Source organism: Labeo rohita, chromosome 23 (assembly GCF_022985175.1).
Source record: "Labeo rohita strain BAU-BD-2019 chromosome 23, IGBB_LRoh.1.0, whole genome shotgun sequence".
In the NCBI taxonomy this organism is placed as follows: domain Eukaryota; kingdom Metazoa; phylum Chordata; class Actinopteri; order Cypriniformes; family Cyprinidae; genus Labeo; species Labeo rohita.
The window spans coordinates 16456757-16471018 of NC_066891.1; the positions used below are offsets into that span (position 1 = coordinate 16456757).

General features: G+C 38.3%; 1 protein-coding gene across 1 annotated transcript; it reads left to right on the forward strand.

Moving 5' to 3' along the window:
- The first annotated feature begins 2420 nt into the window (after positions 1-2420).
- her9 (hairy-related 9) lies at positions 2421-4265 on the forward strand. Its single transcript, XM_051095726.1, has 4 exons — positions 2421-2805; positions 2970-3065; positions 3169-3256; positions 3361-4265. The coding sequence occupies exons 1-4, from the start codon at positions 2698-2700 to the stop codon at positions 3942-3944; spliced, it is 876 nt and encodes a 291-aa protein (XP_050951683.1). The 5' UTR covers positions 2421-2697; the 3' UTR covers positions 3945-4265.
- Positions 4266-14262: the final 9997 nt, after the last annotated feature.

Genomic DNA, 14262 nt, shown 5'->3' on the forward strand with positions numbered 1-14262 from the left:
GCAAAGCTAAATTTTCAATATCATTACTCCAGTCTTCAGTGTCACACGATCCTTCAGAAATCATTTTAATATGCTGATTTATTATCAATGTTGGAAACAGTTGTGCTGCTTAATATTTTTGGTTAAAACCTGTGATACTTTTGGGGGTTTGTTGATGAATAAAAAAAATAAAAAAAACAGCAATTATTCAAAATAGAAATATTTTTTGACACTATAAGTCTTTACCATCACTTTTTATCAATTTAACACATCCTTGCTGAAAGTATTAACATCTCTTTTAAACAAAGAAAGAAAGAACAAAATTACTGACATGAAACTTTGAACAATAGTGTATATTGTTGCAAAAGATTTCTATTTTAAATAAATGCTGTTCTTTTTAATGTTTATTCATCAAACAAGTATCACAGGTTCCAAAAAATAAAAATAAAAAAATATTAATCAGCACAACTGTTTCCAAGATTGATAATAAATCAGCAAATTAGAATTGATTTTTGAAGGATCATGTGACACTGAAGACTGGAGTAATGATGCTGGAAATTCAGCTTTGCATCACAGGAATAAATTTAATTTTAAAGTATATTAAAATAGAAAAACACTATTTTAAATTGCAATAATATTTCACAATATTACTGTTTTTCCGTATTTTTAATAAAATAAATGCATCCTTGACAAGCAGAAAAGTCTTTTTTTTTTTTTAAATATTGACAATCTTACTGATTATTATTATTAATAATCTGTGTTACTAACATTCACTGCATTTTTGCAAAATTGCTGTTTTATAAATAAAGTTTTTGAATTATGTCCATGCTGTATTTTCTCTTTCTCAATACATTGACTCTCCAAAGTAAATAAAATGAGATTTTAAAAACACAGCTGTCTGTTACTTGCAAATCATTTGATGTCATTTTTAGCCATTTGTAGTGACGTATAGATCGTGTTAACGCTGTGCTCCGCCTCGTGGTCAGATATGTTATCGCACTTGACTGTTTAAAGCACTCGTAAAACGTTCGACAGATGGCGCTCAACACCTATAAATTAGTTGTCCCACTCAGTACCCCATCGGAAAAATCACTGTTAAGATCTTCATTGCTCTTAATAAAATGTTTTCCAACAACTATTTACACTAAAATCATTTATAATTTAGTGTTTGTGTTTAAAGTGATCGCACTTAATGTGGGCCAATGCGTTTTAAATTCGCTTTTACTCTCTTTTCCTTTTAATAAAAGTAGCGAAGAACCGCAAAAAAGTTATTTTCCTAAATATGCAAAATGCAGACTCGTAGTTGGGGGATGTATAATGCACTGCATTACCTTTGCATGCATTTGTTTATAAATGCAATAAGTCTTTAAAACACTGTTGCCTAATCGACGCGCCACCAAACATTACCGAAACTCCTTGAAGTTTAAAAACACCCTGCCAAGAAAAAGCACGAGTTCATAATTCAGCAGCAATAAAAGCAGCCGCGAAAACTTGCTCTCTAAACCCCGCAGCCTGCGAGTTTAGCAACGGCACGTGCTCAGGGGACGCAGCGGAGCAATGAGCGGGCGCGCAGACTGGCTGGCACGCGGACAGATGTAGCAACACCTCCCCCGCGCGCTCTCAGCCTCCTGCACTGTTGGAATGATTGACGCGTAAGATGTTCACCCAGCCAATAAGACGCAACGCCGCCTCATTTGCATAAAGCGGCCAGCTTCCCATTGGTTTCCTGCGTGCTGCTTCGAACCGCCTCGCGTGCCTGTACAGCTGTTTTCTTCTTTGAAGCGCAACAAGATCCTCGAAGTTTTTCGGTTCTGTTTTCTTTCGGAAACGACTCGTATTTCTGATATAACATGAGTTTTCCCACATGCAGTTTAACAAATGCATATAAAATGCTGACACTGTCAGTTTTCATGTGTTATGTACGCAATGTTACGCACAAATGTTTAGCTTAATAGCATCAAAAGCCAAAGCGAAAGCAATGCGAAAGAATGCAAGACTCAGTGTCCAATGCAACTTTCAGAAAGTTTGCAAGATAATATCCATGCAATACTTTAATACTTTGTAGCCTAATACAGTTTTTGCAGTGTTGATAAAATGACATGATTTGTCAGTTTAACCATCATTCCGATATCAAGTGTGCAGGAATGTTGGTCACGCAGTGGCTGAATGCAGAAATACGTGCTTCGGCTGTGAAAAAACGTTGGTGGCAAACAGCAAGAGTATTCCCCCAATTCCCCTTATCACTTCACAGCCAGCCCGACTGCACTCGCCTCTTTGTTGTTTGTCCCTCCAGGGCTGATTGAGCAGCGCGTGACTGACAGCCCGCGGGGGTGTTGTCCAATCAGCAGTCTGCCCGCGCCCAATGGGTGAGTCCGTGCGCCTATTGGTTGAAGCGAGTGTGGGAAAGAATGCAGAGAGGGTTTCACACGAACTGGGAGCATGCGATCTATCTATAAATACCGCTGGCGTGTGGCAGTGGGAGATTCGACTTGCCCTCTGAAGCACTGCGCCACACACGCTCTTGTCCTCATATGACAGCCTGCCGACTATAAGTCATATAGCTGATAAGAGGGACTCACGCTCTCTCGTGTGACCATCCCGAGATCTTGGCTACGCTCCGCGACTAATCCTAACAGCCCGTCTCTGTGTTTTTAAAAATTCACACACGGAATATAAACACTTTTTTGGCTTTTACCGGACTCAACTTTGGGTTTGATCATGCCAGCCGATAATATGGAGAAGCAAACTGCATCACCTATTGCTGGTGCCCCTGCCAGCGGATCTCATACTCCGGACAAACCAAAGAATGCCAGCGAGCATAGAAAGGTAAATGTCATTTAGTTTTTTAACACTTTTTGCGGTTGTGTTTCATTTCAGACGAATGTCAGTCGTCATTTCCCTTTTTTTTTTTTTTTGGTTTATTAGTCAATCTGAAAAAAAAAATGTAGCGTCTTATTTATATATTAATTATCTTTGCATTTCATCTGCAGTCTTCAAAGCCAATCATGGAGAAACGCCGCAGAGCGAGAATTAACGAGAGCCTTGGACAGTTGAAGACCCTGATTCTTGATGCTCTTAAAAAAGATGTAAGTTGCACCAAACGAAATATACCCTATACTCTGCATGTGTCAGTAAACCAATAATGTTCGTTTTTAAAACGGAATTCCTAATCGGTTCTTTCGTTTACAGAGCTCCAGACACTCTAAATTGGAGAAAGCTGATATTCTTGAGATGACTGTCAAGCACCTGCGCAATTTGCAGCGCGTTCAGATGACTGGTAAGTTCCAAGTCAGATTCACCAAGAAGCAGAATTTTAAACATGAAATATTTAATGAATTTCCTAAATGCACAATATTAATGAACCTTACCTTTGCTTTGCAGCAGCCCTGTCAGCTGACACAAACGTCCTCAGCAAATATCGCGCAGGATTCAGCGAGTGCATGAACGAGGTGACCCGATTTCTCTCAACATGCGAGGGGGTGAATACAGAGGTTAGATCGCGACTTCTCAACCACCTGTCTGGTTGTTTGGGACAGATGATGGCCATGAACTACCCTCAGCCTGCCCCAGCTCAACAGGCGCATCTGGCTCAGCCTCTTCACGTGCAGCTTCCTTCAACTTTGCCCATCAACAGCGCCTCGATGGGCCCCAAACTCAGTCCATCAGAAGCGGTCTCACCCAAAGTCTTTGGAGGATTCCAGCTGGTGCCAGCCACCGATGGACAGTTTGCTTTTCTTATCCCCAACCCAGCTTTCGCTTCTGCTACGACCCCGGTCATTCCCTTGTACGCAAACGCAAGTGTTCCAGTGACTGTCAACGCCAGTCCCGTCCAGGCCAGCTCGGCTCCCACGGTGGCATCTCCTGTGCAGGGAATGACCTCCTTCGCGGGCGTTTCACAGGCCGTCAGTCCCGTTGGGGTCAGTGCCGGAGCAGAAAGCAATGAACCGGTGTGGAGACCTTGGTAGAGACTTGCTTATCCCATACGAACTTCTAAAAGTATAGTTTTTCACGATGAAGAAAATGCCTTCAGTTCCGTTTTAAGGGACTTTGTTGACCTTCTGTTGGACAAGGCGTATGTTTGTTAGCTGATTCCAATATTTGGATGTTGTTAATGAATATGCTGTTGTTCATTCAATAGCATTACACTTAATGTTTATAAAGTACTTTTTTTAAATGAAAGAATTTAGTTTTGTACAAAGTTTGTAAAAGATTGTATCATGCCAAAGCTTTCCTGATGTTTTTTCATGATGAGTGTTTTATGTCTGATGCCGAATAAATCAAAATTAACGAAATCTATCGTGTTCAAGCCCTTTTTTATTAAGATCAGCGCTTGATTTAAATCTATAATACTTACTGGATAGAGTATAAAGGACAAATCATTTTTATTTTTTTAAATTACACAGTGATTCTTGTTTTAGATTTTAGACTGACAAGTGACAATTCATAACCTACACTGACGATTGACTTGATTTTATCCAAGCTTAAGTAAACATTTTGATTCATTTATTTAAAGCAGATAACAGGGCTAAGTGTTTAAAGTCAGAAAACTTCTCAGTTACAGCTGTTCAACTTTTTAAATTTAAAGTCTCAATTAAGTTTCCCGGCTACCCCGTATTAGTTCTACTTCTGGCGGGAAGAGATCACCCTAAAGTGTCACAGGTTGAAATGACAAAGGCAATGAGAGGGTTTTCTTCTTTTCTTTTGCAAAAAGGTAATTAAACATCTGAAAAGGGTCTCATCCTGTATGCAGCGGGATCTTTAAGAAGTCCTAAACCCCCATTCAGTGGTCTGGGAAATACGCTTTGGGTTAATGTCACTAACAGATTGCCTGAGAGAAAAGAGAATATGGAAGAATCCTCTCTTCCTTTTGTGTACCAGTCGCTTTAGTTGTATAGCTGTACCTGAATAGTGCGCGGGGTGCTTTCGCGCCTCTTTTCTGACAAAACTGATGAGTTACCTCAACATCAAACCTCTTTCCTAATTCAAATGTAATGCATTTAAAATGTACATTTAATAATAATAATAATTTCTTTTTACTGGCAGCTTGACAGTGCAGGCCTCTCCCAGGCGAGTATAACTCTAGGCGAGTCGTTTATGTTATCCCTGGATGTAAACTTATCTTCCCTTTGCGCGTCGGCTCCGGAACTGTGAGACGTGTCGTGCGGGATGTCGGCATGGCGTTTGCCGTGTGTCTGCCACTTGCAGTCAGCGGCCCACTTCGTTTTCGGATTAAGTTACACACCCTGGTGACCGACGGCCACAGGGTTTCCCACTTAACAACTCCGTCGTGATAAACCCAACGCTGAGATCTGGCTTTGGAAAGTTATTTATTAACACGTCACTAAGTAATTTCAATATCCTTGTATTAGACTGTTAATTTTCTGCTTTATTTTGCGATTTACTTAAATACGAGTCATCGAGTGGGGGAAAAAATCCTTTTTTTTTTGTTTTTTTAAATCACGGGAAGTCTAAACATAAAGTCTGTGATATTTTCAAAAAAATAACACAAAAATCTTTATGCTGAGTTTAAATCAAAACACAAAATTAATGAAAGTATTGTTCACAGAAAAAAAAGTAGACCCCCCTGAAAGTCATTGAAAGATTCGTACACTGTTCAAAACCCTCGGGGCTAATCTAAATCGCACAGAAAAGCTTGTTTTCGCACATGTGCATTGCTGAAACACTAGTTGGCAGTGTGTGGGCTCCGTGGCTTCTCTCTCTGCCTGCGTGTCTGAGTTAATAGTTCAGAGATGCCGTTGTGGTGCTGAGGTCGTGAGAACCGAGCGAACTAGACTGCCTGCGGCCGGGCAGAGCGCCAATCCGTAAATCCCCGCTGGCAGGCCGGGTCGTGCTTTGGCCGCACAGCCTCTCTGGAGGTGAAGAGGCGCACACGCGTGGCCGCCAAGATGCGAGTTTTGGAGCCAGAGTATAATAATTACAAGAGCCACTGGCCAGATCCAAAACACAGAGACTTTTGAAGCAACAGGGAGAACTTCTCGTAGATGCAATTGGTTTTATATTTACACATTTACAAACCTATTGACACTATCGCGTTTGAAGTAAAAATTTTGACTGATTTATGAGTATTTCGAATATTGAGGACGTTTTCTGGAAGGTATAGGAGGAAATTTGTTTTATGTGGCCTAAAATCTTTATTTTATGTCATATTTTATTATTTTATTTGATATTTTAAAGTTTGGCTCTAATAAATAGAATCACACTGTACACACAAGTGGTTCAGAGGTTGTTCTAGCGATATGGAGTTTACAGTTGAAGATTAGCTTCTGATTGTTTATATTAACAGCCATAACAAGCATTCCTCTCAGGTCTCAAGATAAAATACTCCAGTCTAAAAGAAATAACAATGAATGAATCCCCCTCTTTTTAATCAGCTAATCACCCAGAGATACAATCAGCTCTTATATTTCAGGTCTTCAACTCAAGCTTGACAGTTTACGCATGTTCACCAAAAAAAAAAAAAAGGAAGCAAAGAGTGTGTTTTGAAAATCTGATCTACCTGTGTCTTACTAGTAAACTGTCATGTTTAAACCCTTAAAAAAGACGCAGTAGGCTACTACCGCAATGAAAGTGTTAAAAACATGGTTAACACATTTACAAAGCAGAAAATGGCTATTGTCACCTCAAGGAGCCAAAAGAAGCCACAAATCCTTGTCATTTGTCTGCAGGCCATTTCCACAAATACAGCTAACTGATGATTCATAAGCAGTCTGTTCTTGGTTTTTGACCAAACCTTCCATGAATGAACCAGCTCCATTCATGGAAGGTTTTTGTGGACTGTGATTTTTGTTTGATCTGTTGATTTGGAAGACATGTCTTCAAAACCTAAACATGAACATATTTTATACCAACAGGATACTTGACTGGAGAGTACCGGTCAACAAGGTGGCAAATGTAGCGTCCAAATGTAGTGTCCTTTTTGACCACAAGGAGGAACATAACGTCTTGTGTTGTGAGGCTTATGTGAGAGAGGTGAGATTTAGGATCATAGAGAACACATTCATTTTTAATCAGTGTACATATATACATATTTATCTATGTTTTACGCATGTGTGTGCATATGTGTTTTTTCCTCCTTTGTGTTCACAACAAAACCAGCTAACACACGTATGTAACTCAGTCTAAATTTATTCTAGTTCAAAGTCACACTCACGAGGACAAGGGGGAAATGCTCAGCATGCTTAGATATGGACACTGTGGGAGAAAGGTGGGGGGCAAGAGACACTGTGGTCCAGAAAAGATCCAGATGAGGCTGACACTCCTTCTCTCTCCTTCAGCACCTGTTGCCTAAGAAGTCATGAAAGACACAGTCATCAGCAAAATTATGCTGGAGACACCGACTTAGTTCCTCATCCCAGAACATCTCCACATGTAAATGTCATTAACTCGTTTAGGAAGACGTTATAAAAACAGTTCATCCAAAAAAGAAAATTCTGTCATCATTTGCTCACCTTCATGTCGTTCCAATCCTGTATGACTTTCTTTTTTTAGTGGAGCATGACAGAAAATATGTTTTCATACAGGTTTAGAACAACATGAGGTTTATTACATTTTTGGGTGAACTATCCCACTGAAAACCTCTCCTAGACACATGTCAGTCAAGAAATTTTGACAATTATTACTCAGTTTTATTCTTTAACAGGGATTATCTGTTCTTCCACTGATATTAATAGCAAGTAGCCCATCTTTCCCTAGTAGCAGTGTCGTGTGGTGGGGAGGGTGAGCACTCGTAGGGACGCACCGCCGGCCCTTATCGGATATCACAGCTCAAGGAGCCGCACGGTCCGCAGAGCCTTGTCACTTGTCTGCAGGACATATTTCTAAGTCCAGGTTTTGCTTTTCAGCACAATCTATGGTTTCATGTCATGGTGTCTTGGCAGTCTTTGAAGCCTTTGCGAATAGTATAAATGCCAGTGGAGAAAGTTAAAGACCACCCCCTGACAGTCAGGAGGTCTTTCCAAGTATTTATAATCCCATCTCCTTGGTGGCCTTGAAGAAGACCGACTTTAAATTTGGACACACTTTTTATTTATGCTTTTACGCATCTTGAGGAACTGACTGGTCAGCTGTTCGGCCTATTTTGAGTGAAGTTCTTATATTACAGACAGACTTTAGAGATTTTTATTCAGTTATTTAATAGTGTATAAATACCTTGTTTTTCTAAAGAAACTTTGTCCAACAGTGACACCAGCAGGTAAAGTTACAACAGGTGTCCATGTCTCTTTCGCCTCCCCTGAGTCCACTGAGTTTTAACAGAGGCCCTGTCCCAAATGGAACACTTCATGTGCACTTGCAGACTTACGGACTTATAATGGCCGCCGTGTGCGCGTGTCCGTTAAGTCCACAAGACCGCAGGGTGTCCCATTCATTATTTTAGCGTTCAGAAGGGTGCTTGCAAGCGCCCCCTTTGTGGCCGTTATGCGCCCTTGATATGCACTTCTGCTGAGCCCGCACTGGGGCGAGACTTCTAACTCAACAGTCAAAGCGCCATTTCGTCACGAAAGTCACGTGTGAGGAGGCAATGTCTCTATCACGATATGATTGGATATGACCAGATATGAATGGGCATGTTCGGCTGTGATTGGTTCTTGCAATAAATCCCGCCTTTTGTGTTTATGTGATTTGCATTTGCAAATCAGTCTGAATTATCAATAGCATTAATTGGAAGTCTATTTTAAAAAAAAATAAGTAAACAATTCACACACTTGGATTTAACCACATTGTTACGTCAAAATTAGACTTAGGGCCCTATCATGCATTATCATTTTTATGTCCTGTGCCACATTGTTTAAATAGCAAATGCATTTGCGCCCATTTGTATGCCCATGGGCGTGCTGGTCTGAAAATGAGGTGTGTTCAGGTGCGTTGTTGGTGCGTTTTATTTTGATGCAACTGAAATAGACTGCACCATTGACTAACTGAAACCTTGTCTAAAGTCAATGGTGCAATATATATTTTTTGTTATTTTAAGAGCGCATTAGTAATATGCGCCTATAGGCAGGTGCACAATGCACATACACTCTGCTTATTACACACATAGGGATGCACAGCAGCACACAAACAAGCCAAATTTAAAATAAAAGGATTACAATGTAAAAGATTATTATTGTGTACATAAATATAAAAATGCCTACACATCATAATGGATAGTCTATTGCTTTCTTATGCGAGCTGTTTTTTGGTTTCACTTTCGCTTTCGAAATGATCACTTTCAGAAAGGAGAGGATGGAAGTAGGGTGCATAGTAACTCATTTGAGGGGGCTCAGCCTGTGAATGCCCCCCCTTGCTCTCTGGAGAAGCGTTCAGTTTTTGATCTAGCAAATTCCACCATGTAAATAGCGAATCTGCCATGGCGCAAGTGCATCTGGCTCTTAAAGGGAATGGGAGATGAGACTCTGATTGGTTTAATGAATGTTACACCCAAAACACACCCATGACTCTTTAAGAGAATAGGAACAACCCTTTTAGACCATGTGCAGGGTGCACAGACGGTTTTTCGCGTCCCTAAAATAGCAAAAGTGGATTCGGACACACCCTAAGTGCACCTGCGCCGTGAGCTTTAGACCATGCGCTTAGATTGTTAAAATAGGGCCCTTAAAATGGCATGAAAACATGATCTGTGGGAGTTTTCAGTGAGTAATCAGCTTGATCATATCTCCTTCTCATATTATTATTCTCATATTGGTCTGTGACCAATATTTACTAAACTTTGATGACTGATGATCTGATTTTTTAATTTTTTGTAAAATCTTTTGTGTAAGTTATATTTATTTAACCAAGAAAATGTGATTGGGACATGTATTTACATTTGATTTTTAAAAAAGCTTTACATATTTTGAAATATTTTTACAATGTAAAATAAAAGTTTTTATTTCAATATATATATTTAAAAATTGTAATTTATTCCTGTGAAGGCAAATTTCAGCAGAAGCTACATCAGTCTTCAGTGCAGTGTTACATGAACCTTTAATATATGACATTTTAATATAGTTAATTATACAGTGATCATTAAACAATTTCTCAAAAAAAAAAAAAAAACTGAAAAGGCTGATGATCACTGTATAATAATCTGTATTAAGTTGTCAACTAACTATAACAAGTACATTCACCTACCTCAGGATGAAATATTTAACAATTTCAGATAAAGGATTTGAGGATGTTGATTTCTAAATAAAAATATGAGTTTTTTTCAATACCTAAGTACAGTGGAACCTTTACTTGTTTGATTATATGTTTTGGGTAGATCCTTTGACATTATTTTTGTACAATTTTGGCTCAAATCTATACATAATTAATTTCTCATTGCATTCTACGTCCTTGTGGATGACAAGTGGTTAACTGAAAAGTCAAATGGAGGGCACGATCTGTGGGTTCTCTAGAAATGAGTGTGCTGAGCGCTTGCATGTCTGTGGGATGTAGTTCTGAGGTAGTGAAATCAGTCTTCTCAGCATGGCATTTCCCGTGTTCGCTGAATTCAGTAATGCATTAGGGCAAATTCTGTATTGCAGTTGGGTTTCAGGAAACCTAGTCAGTCACGTACACATGCTTGTTGGTAGCCATGGTGTCCAGTAGAATTTATGAAGACCTTTTTGTCTTTTTGTCCCAGTGGTTTTTTGAACGCCATTTTAGTTTCAGCTCATTTTTAGCTGCACTTTGTTGACGACTGAGATGTTGGCATACATTTTCACATCCTCTTAATATTTGAGAAAAATGCAGTTCTCATGTTTTTGCCAGGATGGTAACGGTATGTAAGGGTCAGAGTGAGGGCACAGTTAGTGGGAGTGGGAAATCTGCCCCCTGCATAGGTTGTGAATCAGCCGATGTCTCACCACAAGCCTAGACATGCCCTAGATAGACACCTGAGAGTTAACTGCTCACTGCTCTGACTCATGTCAGCCCTTTCAAACCATCTGTGAGAATGCGTGCGTGTGGTGTCTGCTCATGTCACACAGGATCTTCACTGCCCTTTTAACGCACAGCCAAGAAAAAAAACAACAAAAGACAGAACAATGTGTTACCGCAAATGGCATAGTGCGTTTCCGTTGGGTGATTTGATGATGACCTAGAAACAAGATAAATAGTTCATTAATCTTCTATTCTGTTTTTTTTTTCTTCGCTGTTTAAAAGTGTTCTGTATTTTTTAAGGTTTGGGGGTTTTGTTTGTTTATTGAGATGTGTTTTTATTATTTCTTGGCAAGACACATTCATTCATTGATGGGTTTGAGATACAGTATGTGGATTTTTTTTTATTATTTCTTGGTGGAACAGTCATTCATTCATTCATTCATGTGCCACCTTTTTAGAAAAAGTATTCATTGATTAATTTCTTCATTAATTTACTCGTGGGGTTGAGATGAGTGGAATTTTTTTTTTTTTTTTTTTTTTTTTTTTTTGGTGGGACACATTCAATCATTTACTTTTTCCTTTTTGGTAAAAGTAATCATTCACTCATTCATTTATGGGCCACCTTTTGGAAAAAGTAATCATTCATTTATTCATTCATTCATACATTCATTCACTTACTCACTCGTGGGTTTAAGATTTGTTGGTGGGACAAAGTTATTCATTAATTCTTTCATTCATTTATGGGCCACCTTTTTGGAAAAAGCAATTATTCATTTATTCATTCATTCACTCACTCACTCACTCACTCACTCACTCGTGGGTTTAAGATGTGTGGATTTTTTATTTGTTGGTGTGACACAGTTATTCATTCATTCATTCATTCATTCATGGGCCACCTTTTTGGAAAATGTAAATCATTCATTCATTCATTCAATCAATCATTCACGTGTGAGTTTCAGATGTGTGGATATTTTATTATTTCTTGGTGGGACACAGTCATTCATTCATTCATTCATTTATGGCCCACCTTTTTGAAAAAGTAATCATTAATTTATTCATTTACTCACTCACTCACTCATGGGTTTAAGATGTGTGGATTTTTTATTATTTCTTGGTGGGACACAGCCATTTATTCATTCATTCATTTATTCATTCACTCACTCACTTGTGGGTTTAAGATGTGTGAATTTTTTATTATTTGTTGGTGAGACACAGTTATTCATTCATTCATTCATGGGCCACCTTTTTGGAAAAAGTATTCATTCATTCATTCATTCATTCATTCACTCACTCACTCACTTATGGGTTTAAGATGTGTGGATTTTTTATTATTTGTTGGTGGGACACAGTTATTCAATAATGGGCCACCTTTTTGGAAAAAGCAATTACTCATTTATTCATTCATTCACTCACTCACTTACTCACTCGTGGGTTTAAGATGTGTGTATTTTTTATTTGCTGGTGGGACACAGTTATTCATTCAGTCTTTCATCCATTCATTCATGGGCCATCTCTTTGGAAAATGTAATCATTCATTCATTTATTCACTCATTCAATCATTCACGCATGAGTTTCAGATGTGTGGATATTTTATTATTCCTTGGTGGGACACAGTTATTCATTCATTCATTCATTTATGGCACACCTTTTTGGAAAAGTAATCATACATTTATTCATTCGTCCATCCATTCATTCATTCATTTATGGGCCACCTTTTTGGAAAAAGTAATCATTCATTTATTCATTTACTCACTCACTCACTCATGGGTATAAGATGTGTGAATTTTTTATTATTTGTTGGTGGGACACAGTTATTCATTCATTCATTCAATCAATCATTCATTCATTCATTAATGGACCACCTTTTTGGAAAAAGTAATCATTCATTCATTCATTCATTTATGGTCCACATTTATTTATTTATTGAGATGTGTGGGTGTCTTGGTGAGTGTATAAGATGTGTGAGGTTTTTATTATTTCTTGGTGGGGACACGTTCATTCATTCATTCATTCATTCATTCATGTATGGATCGCCTTTTTAGAAAATAAAAATTATTTATTTATTCATTCATACGTTTAAGTGATGTGTGCATTTATTGATTTTTTGTTTACAATTTTTTGTAATACTTTGTACGAAAAAATATTTAAAAGAAGTTAAATTTGCATTTTTGGGAGGGGTGGAGTTTAGATTAGTTATTATATATTAACATTTGTTATTTTATTATTAATATTTTTTTCAGAGATGAAGTGTGTATTTCAAAGGAATACATTATATGAACTTATTTTCAAAATATTTTCTTTGAAAGGTAATATGTGTTTCCATCTGTTGCCACTGGTGGCACAAACATGACACACTTCACCTCTAAAGACCCATCTGTTGATGTTCTCGGTGTTCAGATCAAAAGGATTAGGTGTGTGTTTATGATATTGCTGACAGGCTGTCTGATCTCTCCACTTATCCAGTCGTGTGGCTCATTGTCCTCATACAGGATGTCCTGGTATCTGGCAGGGCACTATCAGGCGCAGGGTTGCTAGGGTGCGTATGACAAAGAAAAGTAAAAGAGAAACTACAAGACAAATCCCCTCACCAGATGTTACCAGCTTTTGAAAAGGTGCCTGGGAGCTTTCCCGTCTTGCACTTTCCCTCCCCTCATCTTGTCAAAAGATCAAATTGTTTTTCTTCGTCTCTTTATCATGCAGCCTCATGTGGATCTGTCTTTTTAAAGGCTCTTGACTCAGACTGTGACAGGTCTCTGTCTGGATGGGACTGCTCACAGTTATGAGTGCTTGTCTTCGTTTTTTTGATCTCTGTTCTCTCTTTTCTTCTGACGGGAAGGTAAAGTTTACTCGTCTTGTTTGTCTTTCACTTCTTATGGTAAATGCAGAGCAGTGTGCCCTCCACTTGGAGATTTTATGGTGTTGATTCTCATGCATGAAACAGTCGAGTCAAGTGTCAATAAGAGAAAGGCTTCACTCCAAACAAAAGCAGCTAGTGAATGGCAGGGTGAAATGAGAGCACAGCTGGGCACACACACACGCAAACAATACAGGGTGATACTCTCCACATCATGTTTCCTTGGTGAATTAATCCTTACTAGTGACCTAGTGAATGTTTATTCAGCTCTCAAGTTTTTTTTTTTTTTTTTTTTTTTTTTTTTTGAAACATAAATAAAATTTTCCATTCACATTTTTTATTGCAAAATTTGGGGTGTTTACATTGGTAAAAAAAAAAAAAAAAAAAAAAAGCTGGAAAGTCAAAATTTTAAATTGTACACAAAAAATGGTTGGAGGTGAATACAATTTTAGTATTTAACATGCACATAAACTGCGATGCAAAAAAATGTAAAATAAATTCCTAGATGTGAATCAAAAGTCATATGACAATTCAGTTAGATAACTGGCTAGTATTACACACTGTCG